The following is a 16,182-nucleotide window of genomic DNA, read 5'->3' as shown; positions in this document are numbered from 1 at the left end:
AGCATTCGTATTTTTCTGATTATACATGGACTGAACAGAGGTTTATTTATGTTGTACATTGATCTGAAGTGACTGATGGCATGTTTTGTCCAGGTAGAGCTCACCTGTACGGAGGATGTTGAGTGATTTCGCACCTGTTCACCATCAGAGGAATATCACTTCATCATCAAAATGAAAACTTTGACAGACCTACAGGTGTAGTGTGAGTTTGGCGAAATGCAGACGCTGTTTAGTTTGGTTTTTGTGCTTTTGGTCTTCATTACAGGTAAGTAAAATCAAATCTATAAATATATGTTAATTTTATGCTCAATTACAGACTCTAACATAACTTAAACTGAGTAAAAAAGTTTCATTTTTTACTACTACTACTACTATTATAATACTTCTATAATAGCATTGGTGTTAAAAAAATGAAAAGAATGCACACAATACATTTATTTGCAGTTTCATGTAAAGTTACATGTAAAACCTTAAGATTCTTTAATAAGGATCCTGAGGTGTGATATGACAATTATGTCAGTTTTTCAAGTTTCTGTCTTAAACAACTTACTAAAGAAAATGAGCAATATATTACTATTGCCTTCTATGTTACACACAGACAAAGCTTATCAGTCAATGATCAATTCAATATATGGCTAAAACTTTACAGTAAGATCTCATTTGTTAACATGAATGTGTGTGTGAACTAACACTATTTTTGGAGCATTTATTAAAATGTGTTAATGTTAGTTGATAAAAACTGTTACATGGAATACATGCAACCTTCGAATTTAATAATGCATTAGTAAATGTTGAAATTAATATTAACTAAGATGAATAAATGCTGTATAAGTTCATGTTAACAAACGAAAACTTATTGTAAAATGTTATCAATTTATGTTTGAAGCCTTCTAGTTTATTTCATGAATTCCGTTCTAATATCTTTATAATAATATCTTAATATAGTTATTTAGGTAACATCAAGTTAATCTGTGTTTTGTTGAGAGTACAAACCATTTTTGGTATAACCTAAAAATCACATTTGCATGTAGTGATTAAAGTAATTAGATGTAAATGTTGTTGATTTAAATCCTGCCAGGGTTGATCTGTAAAGTAAAGTGATCTCAAGGCATATTTAGAAGATAGAAAATCATAGATGCTCTTTGTGCATGTTTGCAACCACCTTAAAATCACGTCAGAGAGTTTTGCATGATCTGTTATTGCTTGTTCCTCTCCTTTCGTAGGTAATGAATGTGATCTGAGCATCTCACCCAAGGAACCCGTATCCGTTGAAGCTCTTGTGGGCACCAATGTGACCCTCAGTGTGTCTCACGGTGGTGTCCCTCATCCTGAGGTCATGTGGTTTAAGGGAAGCCTTCTGGTTGCCAAATGGACCATTGGTAACGGCTCAGTTTCAGGTGTTGCTTCAGGTGTTTTTAAACCAGAACTCAATGGATCCCTCACCTTCATGAACGTGTCGCTTCGTTATAATGGTACATACACTGTGGAACTGAATAATATCGGGGAGGAAAAGGTCAGCGCTACTTTTTACCTCTTTGTTTATGGTGAGTATTAATACGATTATATTTGAGAGCATCTGTACTTATCAGTAATTATTCCTGGTTGGCCAAATAACAAAACCTTAGTGATATTAAAAAAAAAAAATTACCTAGCACCTTGTCAATTTTAAGTTAATTTTATTTTGTTCGTTTAATTATGTTATTTGTTTGTAAATTATTTAAATATTTAAAAAAAAAATCATTTTTAATATTTTTCTCATTTACCTTGTTTTTAGATATCATATTGGTATTTAAAAAAAAAACATGTTGGCTGCTGGTAATTATAATATACAATAATTTTCATTAACGAGTGATTCACAAACACTTCATACTGATTTAACAATACAGTAAGTGATTAATGTGTAAGAGAAATAAATGACCATTAAATGGTTTAAATTAAAACCATAATAACAAATATTGTTACTTTAAAATAAACTTTAACTGACTTTTTTATTTCAGCCATTTGCTAAGGCAATATGTCTTATTTTAATATAGTTTAACAATGTACTTCACTAAAACTATAACTAAGAATACTATAAAAATATAACTAAGCTAAATAGACATGATTGAAAAAAAACATGATTGGGACAAAACACCGAACAGAATATATTAATATAAACCAGATTCAAAATGTACAGTACATTTTTAAAGGTACTACAATAACACTGGTTTGTACATGAACTAATGATTTTATGTAGTTATGTTTCTTATGAAATCATTACTATGTAGAGCAGGGCAATGCAATTGAATATTCATTATATATTTGTGAAGTGACTCAATTATTTTAATGCACTTATTTTGCTTTTAATTTTCCTAAACACTGTTGATATACTATTTGTCTATTGTTAATGACACGTGCATAAAAGAGCTTTAATTAGTGATCATCTTTGATTTAACATTTAGTAGCAAAAATATTGTTCGAGCTGATAAATGTGATTCATTCATTTCCATTTATCTCTGATTGCTTGCCTCTCTGTCTCAATAGATATCATCATGAATGTATCCCTGCACACTGGTCCAGGAGACGCCATTGAGGGTCAAGTGAGCTTTACCTTGTATTACAGCACAATGCAAGGGGAGGCCAAAGAGGTGCGCTGGTTCTTTAATGGACTCCAGTTAAGAAATGGATCTCATTATTCCATCAGCGGGAAGAACCTCACCATAAACCAGCCCAGCAGGAACCACACGGGCCGCTACGCTGTGTTACTAACCAACCCGTTCAGCTCTGAGACCCAACACTGGAACATCACAGTGCTGTGTGAGTATATGGTGATTTCGTTCATTTCAAGGAGTAGTTAATGCAAAAATGAAAATTTGGAGGCCGTCCAAGATTTAGATGAGTTTGTTTCTTCATGGGAACAGATTTGGAGAAATGCATTCCATCACTTGCTCAACATCGGATGCTCTGCAGTGAATGGGTGCCGTCAGAATGAGCGTCCAAACAGCTGAGAAAAACATCAAAAGCAATCCACACCACTCAAGTTAACATCAATTAAATCCAATGAGACGATTTAACTTCAAAACATCGCTCCCAGCTAAAATATGAGTCCATAATATTGTTTCTGAATCAGGAGAGAAATCTGCACAGATCAAGCACTGTTTACAAGCCAAAACAGCTTTACATAAATATGTCAGTGGATCTTGATATTACAGGAGATTTTCACTGGAGGAAATGTTGTTATTATGGATAACCAACTCATATTTTGGCCTGAAGCAATGGTTTGAAGATAAAAAAACGTCTTGATTGATTTCTTACAAGCACACTGCTTTTGGCTTTTCATTAATTGATGGACTGGAGTGGTGTGGATTATTGTGGTGTTTTTATCAGCTGTTCAGACTCCCGTTCTGACGGCACCCATTCACTACAAAGGATCCATAGGTTAACAAGTGATGGAGTGCTACATTTCTCCAAATCTGATGAAGAAACAAACTCGCCTATATCTTGGATGACCTGAGGGCGAGCACATTTCCAGCAGATTTTCATCTTTGCATGAACTATTTCTTTAAGAAGCTTTCCCAACAGTAGTCCGTTTCATTTCCGACATCTTATTTTCCCTCTTGGGCTGCTCTTAGATGGACCCGATACGCCAGTTCTCAAGGTCAGTCCCACAAAAGCAGTCTTTGTTTCGGGCGAGTCTCTGTTCCTCTCCTGTCGGGCCGAGGGTGAAGCGCCCCCCTCTGCCACATGGTTATTCAATGGCGAGTCCATTGCAACATCTTCAGCAGGAACAGTCAGTCTCACCAATGTTAAGACGAGTCAAAGCGGCGTTTATACTTGTGTGATGATCAACACCAGAACTGAGGCGACACTTCAGAGAAACGTCAGCATAATTGTCTATGGTAGGAGTTTGCACCTCAGTATCAGCACCAGCATGTTAGGATGTTGTGCATCATGTAAATATTCTTCTCCTGACAGTGTTTGTTAAAGCCGTGAGTCATTCAAGGCTATGTGTATTTTTTAACAAAGTAAACAGGGTTTTAGGAAGCCAGTAGAGGGCTTTTATTTCTCTTCTTCTTTCCATCATGTCAGAGTCTCCCAGTGGTAGGCCGCTGTGTTCAGTGCAGGCTGTGAATGGAGGCGGAGCGCTGCAGTTCCTCTGTCTGTGGCCAGGTGGCGCTCCGGAAGCTCAAGTGTCGTTTCCCAGCCTGAGTGCCAATGCCAGTGGATACAGCAATTACAGTATTACCATAAATAACATTCAGAGCTTAAAAGGAAGAGAAATCATCTGTAAAGCCAAGCATCCTCTGGTTCAGACACAATGCAGTGTCATTCCTCGTAAGTCATGCTCATGCTTAAGTTTCAAATGAATTCTATTTGGAATCTGTGGAGTAATTTTATGGGGAATGTTATTTAGTATACACTAACAGTCAAAAGATTTGTAATGTTTTCTTTGTTTGTTTTTTAAGAATTCTCTTCTGCTCACCAAGGCTGCGTTTATTTGAATACAACAAAAGTTATATTGTGAAATATCTTTACTATTTAAAATATGTGCTTTCTGTTTGAATATATTTTAAAATGCATTTTATTCCTGTGATGGGCAGCTGAATTTTCAGCATCATTCCTCCAGTCTTCAGTGTCACATGATCCTTCAGAAATCAAATTTGCTGCTCAAGAAACTTATTATTTTTTATATTATTATTATCAATATTTAAAACTGTTGAGTAAATTTTTTAATGATAAAGACATTTATAATGTTACAAAATATTTATTTTTCAGATAAATGCTGTTCTTCTAAACTTTCTATTCATCAAAGAAGCCTGAAAAAAGTGTACTAAGCTATTTTCAACATAGTAGTAATAATAATAATAATAATAATAATATAATAAATGTCTGTTGAGCAGCAAATCAGAGTATTACAATTATTTTTTAAGGATCATGTGACTGGAGTAATGATGCTAACAATTCAGCTTTGAAATCACAGGAATTAATTACAATCTAAAATATATTCAAATCGAAAACAATTATTTTAAATAGTAAAACTATATTAAAATTTTACTGTTTTCCTCTGTACTCTTGGATCAAATAAACGCAGGCTTGGTGAGTAGAAGAGAATTCTAAAAAAAAAAAAACATCAAAACTTAATGTTCAAAAAGGTTTAAGTGGTTATGTAAATAAATGATGAATAGTAAATAAACAGTATACTGTATTAATACATTCAGGAAAAAAACATACATTTTAATTTTCAAGGAAATTCTACAGACACTAAGTTACATTTATTTGTTAGTTCAGAATTATTAATATTTCAAATGTAGTTATGATGAATATTATTTATTTGTAGAAATAGCTCTCATATATTGACTGTATTTTAACTGAAATGCGTCATTCAAATAGCGCATTAAAAAACTGATTGGATTTCAATAATAGCAAGCATGTTTGGTTTAAGTGTGTTGGTAAAATACATGATACCCCATATAAGCCTAAAAATACATTGCAAAAAATACAAAGTATATAAGAATTATAATCAACATTTATTTTATTCGGTCCATTTCGTAGGCCCAAACCTGCAGAAATTCAACATAATTAAACAAATAAATAAGGAAATAAATGTCTTAATAAAACCAATGCAATTGTTTTCAATAAAAATTTTAATGAGTCTAAATGGATTAAACCTTGTTATTTGTATTGTATTTTCTTATTTTCATTCTTTCTTATGCATTGATTTATTATTTATATATTTATCCACCAGTTGTTTTGTTCACCTAGAGTGTTGCACTGCATTGTGGGATTGCCTTCTACACATTGTGCTTTAGATGTAAAGTGCTATTTGTGTTGTTGCTTATATAGAGTGTTCTAAATTGTTCACTGCATTCATTTCTATTAGGATGCATTAGATTATGTCATTGCATTATGTTGCAGGTGGTCCAGTGGATTTTCTCCCAGTAATTTTAATCAGCATGAGTCAAGATGAACAGACATTGGTTGTGATTCAATGCTCTGCTAAAGCTACACCTCAAGCTCTTGTGCACTGGGTCAAGGATGGAAACCTCTTGCAAACTGGGCCCAAATACCAGATCAGTACAAACACAACTCAACTGTTCATTCATGATTTTAATGCCACTACAGACCTCGACACCTACACCTGCACAGCCATCAACCCTCTCGGCAATAAAACTGTGGACACTACTCTGCTGGGTATGGATCCATTCTAGATTATCATTAGCAATAATGGGTTTTTGACCTTTCGAAAGTCTATACCACTGATAAAACTTGATAAACACACACACACACACACTGTATATTGATTTCTGAAGGCACAGTTTGTCTGCCTGCACTACTATTTAAAAGTTTGGGGTCAAATAAGATTTAAAAAAAAAAAAGAAATTAATACTTTTTTTCAGCATGGATGCATTGAATTAATTAAAAGTCCTAGTTTCCTTAAAGCATTAAGCATTGCATCTGTAAAAGGGTATAGATTACATTTTACTATATATATATATATATATATATATATATATAATATCTAGAAGATGCTTATTTTAGATTTTAATAATAATTCTCAATATTACAATTTTTATGTATATTAATCAAATAAATGCAGTCTTGGTGGGCAGAAGAGAATTGGTTTGAAAAAAAAATAGTTTGAAAGTTAGTGCATGTTTTTGAGTTCTGTTCATTCTATTAATGCACAGGCATTTTTTGTTTGTTTGTTTTTTAAAAAAGTCCCTCAAATCTCAAATTCGAGTGTTTTCCTGAGTAGTGATCGTACAGAAGTAACTCTAAAGTGGCACGTTCCTCTCACCTCCGTTATTACAGGTACATGCTAATTATTAACATGTTGCTTGTGAATAATTACAAATAGTATCATATCGGTGCATAAAAAAAGTGTCTTTGTATTTTGAAGGCTTTGATATCCAGATGAAGGGCCCAGAGCTCTCAATCCCATCTCAACCCAAACTCAGCATCGCGTCAGACTTCCGCACCATCCAATCAAAGCCTGCCTCCGCCAGAGCCACCGCCGTCTCAGGACTCGACCCAAAATGCACGTACTACATCAGAATCATCCCTAAAGCTGGCAGAACCGCAGGAGAACAGTCTGAGCAACATCGGATTGGACCAGGTGACGAGAACCACAAATCTGAATAAGCTTTAAAGGGCTCATATCATCAGGAATCAAACGTTTCTTATTCTTTTGAGAAAATAATGATCTTCAACAACTCTTTAGTCCAAAAATACCATTGATTGAAAGTAAACAGTAAAAATGGTTTTACAGTTTATTTTTGCACTGATACTTTAATGAATCTGTCACAATGAGATGCAGCTTTTTAAGCAGTATAGAGCATTTAAAAAAAATACATCAGCCCAAAAACAAAACTAAACCTTGTTGCTGATTTTTCATGTGAATAGAAAATCACAAATACAAAAACAAATAAATGCATTTATAGGGATCAGGAAAAACAGAATGATGCATATGTAATTAAGTAATGCATTGAGTAGTTCCTGTGGCTCAGTGGTAGAGCATTGCATTAGCGACGCAAAAGCTTGTGGGTTCATTTCCCAGGGAGCACACATACTAGTAAAAAAAATGTATATCCTGAATGCACTGGAAGTCGCTTTGGGTAAAAGTGTCTGCTAAATGAATAAATTTAAATGTAATAAATGTAAGTAAATTATGTACACTACCGTTCAAACGTTTAGGATCACTTTGATTTTTTATGTTTTTGAAATGAATTTCTTATGCTTCAGAATTGCTAGAAAACAATTAGAAAACAAATATTATGACAGTTTAAAATATGTTTTGTTTATTTTAAAATATGATTTTTAGCATCGTCATTTCTCCAGTCTTCAGTGTCACATGATCTTCAGAAATCATTGTAATATGCTGATTTACTGCTCAAGAAACATTTCTGATTAATCAATCATCAATGTTGAAAACAGCTGTGCTGCTTCATATTTTTGTAGAACCTGTTTTACATAATTTCTCAGGATTCTTTAATGAACATAATGTAAAAGAACAGCATTTATTTGAAATAGAAATATTGTCTTGTATTATAATAAATTCTCACATTTGAGTAATTTAATGTTTCCTTTCTAAACAGAAGTATTATTTGATTAAAATGAAACTGATCCATAATTTTGCCCTAATTTGTGTGCTTCCAGTCTTGTGAAGCTGGTTGTTGTTGATGTGTTTCAGCTGCTGGACTCAGTGGAGCCGCTATCGCTGGGATCGCTGCTGGAGTCCCATGCGCTCTTCTCATCCTCCTCATTGTGCTGGCCTTCATCTACTGCACAAGACGTGGTGAGTGATGCTTCATTCAACTATCTAAAGCTCAATTAGTAGAGCATAGTGCCTGCAACACCAGTGTCATGGGTTCAGTTCAGTCTGGCTAAACATATTCCATGAATGCACTAAAAATGAAAATGCTGTCATCATTTAAGTTGTTCCAAACACACAAAAAATATATTCTGAAGAATGATGGCCATTGACTTTCATAGTATTTTTTTCTATACTGTGGAAGTCGATGGCTAACAGTAGCTGTGTGATTATTAACATTCTTCAAAATATCATCCTTTATGTTCATGTCATGCAGTCATGCAGGTTTGGAACGACATGAGAATGAGCAAATGATTACAGAATTTTCTATTTAGGTGAAATATGCCTTTAAGTCATATCAGATAAAATGATCTCCCAAATGCATAAATGCTGATCAGTTGATATCCAAGTATATCAATCTCCAAAATCTACAGTTAGTCAATGCATAATGTTTTTAGATATCAAGTAAAATAAACGTTGAATTTCAGAACGATTCAATTGCAAAAATTAATTCCAACATGTTTAGGACCTTTATGCAAAGTGTTTATAAGCCATATGCATTTTGCTTTTATAAATAGTACAATGATTCATAGCAGTGTACAATAAATAGATCAATTTATTAAAATTAATAATCAGAATAAAAAAATAAAATACAGTATAACAGTACAGTATGTAGTTATAAAAAATTGTACAATTAATTTAATTAGTTGCATTTGTTTCTGGTAATAAAGTAATAGCAGTTTGCTGCCTTAATAAAAGTAGTAAAATTTTAGTAGACATTATACATTTATATTTTTCATTAGATTTCATCTTCATATTATTTGCTTTCATTAACTTATATACATTTTTATATAAAACTATTATTATTTTTGTTTTTTTGTGCACGTGTGTGTTTTTAATGCTTGTAAATAGTTTTTATTATGTTTTGGTTAAATTAGTTTTAGTTATCCTTAGCAACTAGCTGAAATAAATGAGATGTGTATATATATTCTTATTTTACTTGTAAGAAAAATGTTTATTTTAATTCAAACAACAGTTAATATATTTATTTTCTATATTAACCAATAATAACCCTGGCAGTCACCGATGTTTATTGCAAATAATTAATAATAATATGTTAATAAATGAATCTGTTGAATGACTGTTTTCCTCCTCAGGTGGAGTCCCCAGGTATCCTGTATCGAGAGCAGTGGAGAAGGTAAAGGAGGCTGTTTGTGTGTTAATGTGAGCTTGTTCTTCATGTTCTCTCAAGTGTCTTTCTGGTCTCTTCAGGCCGTCTTCTCTCAGTCTACCCTGAACCCTCATCGTCTGCTGAGAGCCAGACTGAAACCACCGCCTGAGTACAGACATCAGCAGGTACGTGCACTGACTCCGCTTCAGTGATGTGAACTCCTTTTGTGTTTCCTGACTGTTCTTCCATGTGTTGCAGCCTGAACGATCGGCTCATTTGCCGTCCATGAATTCCAGTGTGAGAATGGCCACCACTGTCTGACTCCTGAGCTCACCAACATGTAACCTTTAACCTTATCCAGGACATTTGTTGACATGTTGCAGCCCAGACGCGAACCTGTGTCACCCACGTGAGCACCACAGTTACTCCAGCAACATTTAATCTGTTATTCTGTCCAAGTGTATTTTAAATTCACATGTGAGCGATGTATCAAAATGACAGTTTCTCATTTTTTTTTTAAATAAGTTCTAATTTTGTTAAGAAATTAATACTTTTATTCGGCAAGGATGCATTAAAGTGGTCAAAAGTGACATTAATAATGTTCTAAAAGATTTCTATTTCTAGTTCTTCATGAACTTTCTTTTCTTTCTGAAAAAAATGTATCAGTTTCCACAAAACTATGACGTAACACAACTGTTTTTCAACATTGATAATAATCAGAAATGTTTTTTGAGCAGCAAATGAGCTTTTAAGAATGATTTCTAAAGATCATGTGACACTGAAGACTGGAGGAATGATGCTGAAAATACAGCTTTGCAGCAAAGAAATAAATTACGTTATAGGCTATATTCAAATAGAAAACTGTTATTTAGGATTGTAATAATATTTCACAATTGTACTAAATTTTTTATCAAATAAATGACTTTTTAAAATGTAATTTTTCTTAATAAATATCAATAGCCTCCTCTGGAATTTCAGAGTCTCATCAATGTGTTAAATTTTGCACCGATTAAAAAGTCAGATCTCAATATGATCTCACATTTCTTATCAAATTATCAAATAATATTCATGTATATTTTATAGATCTGTTCCTTTAATGAATGCAATAGACTTTATTTTTTCTAAGGGATTTTTTAAAGGAAAGAAACAACATTTTAAATAATCCTCCTGGAATATAAAATATTTTTTCTGAACCTCATTTTAAACTTTTCTTCCATACAAACTTCTTTCCTTCTGAATGATCAGACAAAAATATGATGCACTGAAAACCAGAAACACTTTTTAATTCAGAAGTTGGTAGATTTACCAAATAATAACAAAGAAGCATCACGTAACATTGAATTATACATGCAATTTCGTTGTAGAAAGACTGAAATAGAATTGTCTTGTAAAACATCCTCTAATCTTGGTTTTATTTACAACTTTAAAAAAAAATATTTTTTAAAATGTGGTAAATTCTACTAGAGGATTTCTGATCTTGCATTACTTTATTACTGCACAGCAGCCACATTAATATTTTCTCATGGATAAAAACATTTACTACTAATGCCGTTGAAAAACTCTCATCTATCACATCAAAGTCAAAAGAGAGTCCTGGACATGTGATGTGAGTGAAAATGTGCACAAGCGACATCATCATGTGTCCACTCATAGTGTGTCACCACATGCACAGCTGAATGAAAGTGTGCGCTTCAGCATGTTGCATTGATATCGCAGCAGTACTGCAAGCCTCTGCACATCACTGTTCCAGAACGGCCAGTACAACAACAAAAAGAGCCTTCCCCCTCCAAACCCCGAGCGCAGACCCGGCCGGCGTGCAGCGGTCACGTGGCTCCCACAACATCAAGCTCAAGTGCATTTGTTCTGTGTAGCCTGTTTTAAAGGATTTTGCCTCCATCGACAGAAAAGCAGAGAGGATAACTTTTTGGAATTTGGCCTTGCGGGTCCTTTTGACGTTACACTCGCTGCAGGTCCCACTTTCTCTCCTTTTCCCTCTGGGAAGATCAATACTTAAGCAGGTTCCTTTCTCCTGAAGACCTCAGGTAAGGATCCCTCGGACATCTCAGTCACTGATTAATTCACGTTTGTGATGGTTTTCAGGATAAATGTGATCGTTTGTTGCAGTTTCTACTGAGAAGGCCCTTCAAACTGACAAACCATATTTAAGCTCTTGAAATGTAATGGATGGAAGTATGTAATCATCTTTAAAAATGTTTTTTTTTTACCTTTAAGGTTTTGTAAGGCGTGAAAACACCTTTCACTTTTAATGAAAATTCCTTTAGAACTGAATACAAAAACTTATTACAGATTGTTATTAGGAAAAAAAAAAAAAAAAAAAATATATATATATATATGTACAGTATATGTATACATGTATGCCTTTTTAGCATTTACTTATTTTGTTTGTTCATTTATTCATCATTCTGCTTTAATGAAAGTAGATCCATGCACACATGCATACACTCACTGGTTTTTTAAATATAATAATTAAACTCCGTTTAAAAACTGCATTTATTCGTATATGAAACACAATGTCCCAGGCAATGTTGTGCCATCGTGCAGAATCATTTTGTTGAAATGCATACATTTAGCAAAGTCTGCAGAAGTTTAGGATGGGTGTTTATACAGATTTAATCTGCAGGATATTTAAGCATTAGTCATATCACAACATGCAAAAATAACACATGTATCTTATATATATCTTAGAAATATTATTCAACATTTTATATACAGAGTTTTCACATATTTAGACGGTTTATGCTAGAGCGCCCTCTGTGGCAATACTGAGAATGCAACATGCTTGTGTCACATTATGAATTGCTCTTTTTCAAAAGCAACCATATGTAAATGAAGTTCGATGCATCTGCATTCAGGCTCTTATGTAGAGATCCTAATGATAGTTGTTTCTCCAGGTGTTACTGTAGTTTTGGTACACACTGTTTGATGTCCCTGTGCTGTTTTGCATGAGTTTGTTGTCCAGCTCTATTACGTTACATGTTGTTTTGTGTCATTGCAGTTTGGCGTTTGGCTTGCTAAATGGTGTTTGGTCCTTTAGTGAAGTAATGATGTCACATGTTCCGATGTATGAGTAACTGATGCTGCTTTGCTTGTGTAAACTGTGGTGTGGACTGTGAAAACATAGGAAATTGCAAATGCATGTACAACCGTGATGTCAGTCTGGCTTTGTGAGGAATGTGATAAATGCACATTACATTTGCTTTTCATAAAGGAAAATACAAAATAGTCAAATAATGTAAAACATTTCAAAGGTTCTGTTTGATTGAGCTATTGATATGACAGCTGTGCACAACATATAATCCTTAAAATCAGATGTATGCATTCAACAAATGTTTTTATCCAAAGCAACTTATTGGATTCTGCATACAAATTTTTATTAGTTCATGCATTCCCTGCTAATCGAACCCATGACCTTTATGTTGCTGTTTGAGCTACAGGAATGTTAAATATATTTATATACCAGTGTATGGAATACAAGGCCAATTATTGAAATGACTTTGATTATAGGCTACAATTACAATTACAATTACAATTACAACCTAATATAACCTTCAATACACGCTCACGCAGGTTGCCAGACTGAGGACATGCAACAGGAACAAGCACAATTGACAACAGCAGGCGACGAGCCTTTAACTATGTTGTTGAGTTGATATATCAGTGCTTATATTCCTCTGGTCATAGAGTTTTCTTAGATGGATGCTAATGCTTTTTAGGTCAGGTTGAATCTGCGAAATCTGACCCAGCTTCCATCCTATTGGTTAAATGAGCAGTGGGCGGAGTCACAAAGCCCAAAACAAAAATTGCGACACAGAACACACATTACAATGGAAGTACATTTCAGCGACTAAATACTGACTTGTTTTCTGACTCGCAATTGAATGTTATAAATAAAGTCGACATTATGTGAAATAAGGTCAGAAATGTTATAAACTCTCAATTATGATTTTATTCTTGCAATTACAAGTTTTTATCTTGCAGTTGTGACTTTCTTCTCATAATTGTGTGTTTATATGTGAGAACATATCAGTGTCCCCCTCCCCAGAATTGTACTTTATAAAACAATTGTGTGAAAAGAGTGAGAATTGTGAGGAAAAAATCTCACTTACCTTTCGTTATTTATTTATTTATTGTATAGGAAATTGGCTTCCATACATTTCACAGTAGAAAAAAGACCTGTAGTGTTGTTTTTCGGAGAAACGTGTAAACATGTTAACTAAATGTCTGATAGCATTATCTAAAATATATTATGGTATATTTATGCTTTAATACAGTCCAAAAAAATGTACTTTTAACATCCACTGGAACTTTCCACTGCACAAAAGTGGAAAAATGTTCTTTAGATTTTTACAGTTTTCTTCAAATAATTTTAAAAACGATTCATTGAAAGATTCTTTGGGCAGACAAAAATGGTTCTTTTGGAACTTCTGGTTTTATGAGTTCTTGACCTGTGTATATTGTGCATGATGAGCATCTCTGTGTGTGTGTTTGACTGTAATGTGTCTGTCAGTGCGTTTAGTTCCTCAGGATGTACAGCTTTATGGGAGGAGGCTTATTCTGTGCCATTGTGGGTAACATCCTCCTGGTGGTCTCCTTGGCGACAGACTACTGGATGCAGTACAGACTGTCTGGCAGCTTCGCTCACCAGGGCCTGTGGAGATACTGCATGTCTGGCAAGTGCTACACGCAGACCGACAGCATCGGTGAGTGAGTGCAAGATATGTCATTTACTGCAATGACTGTGTTCAGACATGTTTCCTTAACACACACGCCCTCTCATTAGTCTCGCCCTAAATTCATGCACATAAACTGTGAAAGATAATTTTAAATAAAACAAAGATCATTGGAGTACATTTTACATTTTAAGTTTTTCTGCTTTTAAAATTTCATGTTTAATTCCATGTTATACTTGCCATTTCTGAGTGAAAAATCCAGTGTGTGTATATATATATATAAAATGTATGTATATATATGTGTGTATATATATATATATATGTATGTGTGTGTGTTTGTGTATGTATGTACTTTTCATGTTCATACTTTTCAGCTGGCCAAAATTTCTAAAAATCCTTTCTTTGTATTGGTATTGGTCAAATTTTCTGAGATACTGAATTGGGTATTTTCCTTAGTTGTCTGTTATAATAATCAAAATTAAATGAAATAAAAAAATTTAATATATCAGTCTGTGTGTAATGAATGAATTTAATACACAAGTTTCACTTTTTGATTGTAATTAGTGAAATAAATCAACTTTTTGATGATATTCAAATTATATGACTAGTGTGTGTGTATACAGCCTTGAAAATTTCAATTTTACAATACCCTGATATTTGGTAAATTGGTTATTTAAATAAATACAAATCAATACCAAGGGCACCTAGTAAAAATTGCCTTCAATGAAAACTCTTTCGATTTGACATCACAAAGGGCTTTAGACTGACCAAATTTGGTGTTGATCTGTTTAAATCTCTAGGATTAGTTTGTTTAAATACAGTTCCCGAAAATGGCAAAACATGCAGAAAAATTCAGACTTCCTGTTGGGTTTGGGACTTCATACCATGATACTTTTTTGTAGGTATTGATGTGTTACATGTGTCCACCAAATCTCATGCATGTATCTGAAACATAGCTCGAGGGACACTTTGTTGAAATATTATAGGTGGCGCTATTGAGCCATTTTGCCAAACCCATTTTTGAAACCCATATCAGATGTAAATTTTCCCCACTTCTGGAGCATGTGCAAAGTTTCATTAAATTTTCAAGCATGTTTAGGCCCTCATTTCTAGAGAATAAAAAACTGAGCAATTCCAATAGTGTTGGGCCCTACTTACTTCCTCCTTTCAAAGATAAAGCCTGCAGTTTTCTCAAATTTGTGACATTCAGTGCATATCATTGTTAAAGTCCATACATGTTTCTCCATCAGTCTGAGCTAAACTGTCCATGTTTCTTTGTTTCTCTTTAATTGCAGCTTACTGGAATGCGACCCGGGCCTTCATGATCCTCTCAGCGATGTCGTGTTTTGCGGGAATCATCGCAGGCATCCTCTCCTTCGCTCACTTCTCCGCCTTCGAGCGATTCAACCGTTCCTTCGCTGCAGGGATCATGTTTTTTATCTCCAGTAAGTCTTTTCTTTCCAGATTGTTTTACAGATGATGAACACAAGAAACCATCTAAACTTTAAATTTTTGTCTCCAGCGCTCTTTGTTCTGCTCGCTATGGCCATCTACACTGGGGTGACGGTCAACTTCCTCGGGAAGCGTTTCGGTGACTGGCGTTTCTCATGGTCCTACATTCTGGGCTGGGTGGCTCTGCTGATGACCTTTTTTGCAGGTCAGTACTGGTGGATTTCCTTTAGTTTGATCTCCAGCAAGTCTTGTTCGTCTCATGGAACGTGTGTTTTGTTTTTGCAGGTATATTTTACATGTGTGCCTACAGGATGCATGAATGCCGCAGAGTGGCCGCCCCTCGCTAAAACACAAGAACGTTTTCAAGAACTCAAGCAAACACTCGAGTGACTTAACATGTATATGCAATGATTGGTAGTCTGATCCTACTTAAAGTACCAGTGTACGCCACGTTCTGATTCTGCAGGTTTTCCCTCAGGATTTCTTTAGTCTCTATCCCAAAAGATGCACATTTAAGATTGAAATAAATCACACAATCCTGAATAAAACTGAATCATTGTTCATGCACAGAGACAAAA

The 16,182-nt window shown here is 34.3% G+C and overlaps 2 protein-coding genes across 2 annotated transcripts; both read left to right on the top strand.

The window, feature by feature from the left end:
- On the top strand, positions 1-10,407 carry vsig10l (V-set and immunoglobulin domain containing 10 like). The gene is made up of 12 exons (XM_059567134.1): positions 1-265; positions 1,224-1,544; positions 2,524-2,796; positions 3,612-3,878; positions 4,069-4,314; positions 5,896-6,171; positions 6,700-6,792; positions 6,881-7,096; positions 8,171-8,275; positions 9,448-9,488; positions 9,563-9,646; positions 9,720-10,407. Exons 1-12 carry the CDS (start codon positions 217-219, stop codon positions 9,780-9,782), a joined length of 2,034 nt encoding a protein of 677 aa, XP_059423117.1. The 5' UTR covers positions 1-216; the 3' UTR covers positions 9,783-10,407.
- An 841-nt stretch (positions 10,408-11,248) lies between these two features.
- On the top strand, positions 11,249-16,006 carry lim2.5 (lens intrinsic membrane protein 2.5). The gene is made up of 5 exons (XM_059567133.1): positions 11,249-11,503; positions 13,990-14,182; positions 15,448-15,597; positions 15,675-15,809; positions 15,890-16,006. Exons 2-5 carry the CDS (start codon positions 14,008-14,010, stop codon positions 15,949-15,951), a joined length of 522 nt encoding a protein of 173 aa, XP_059423116.1. The 5' UTR covers positions 11,249-11,503; positions 13,990-14,007; the 3' UTR covers positions 15,952-16,006.
- Positions 16,007-16,182: the final 176 nt, after the last annotated feature.

Source organism: Carassius carassius, chromosome 15 (genome assembly GCF_963082965.1).
Source record: "Carassius carassius chromosome 15, fCarCar2.1, whole genome shotgun sequence".
Classification (NCBI taxonomy): domain Eukaryota; kingdom Metazoa; phylum Chordata; class Actinopteri; order Cypriniformes; family Cyprinidae; genus Carassius; species Carassius carassius.
The sequence above is the reverse complement of the archived record's forward strand: the minus strand, read 5'-3'. Positions and strand labels throughout refer to the sequence as shown.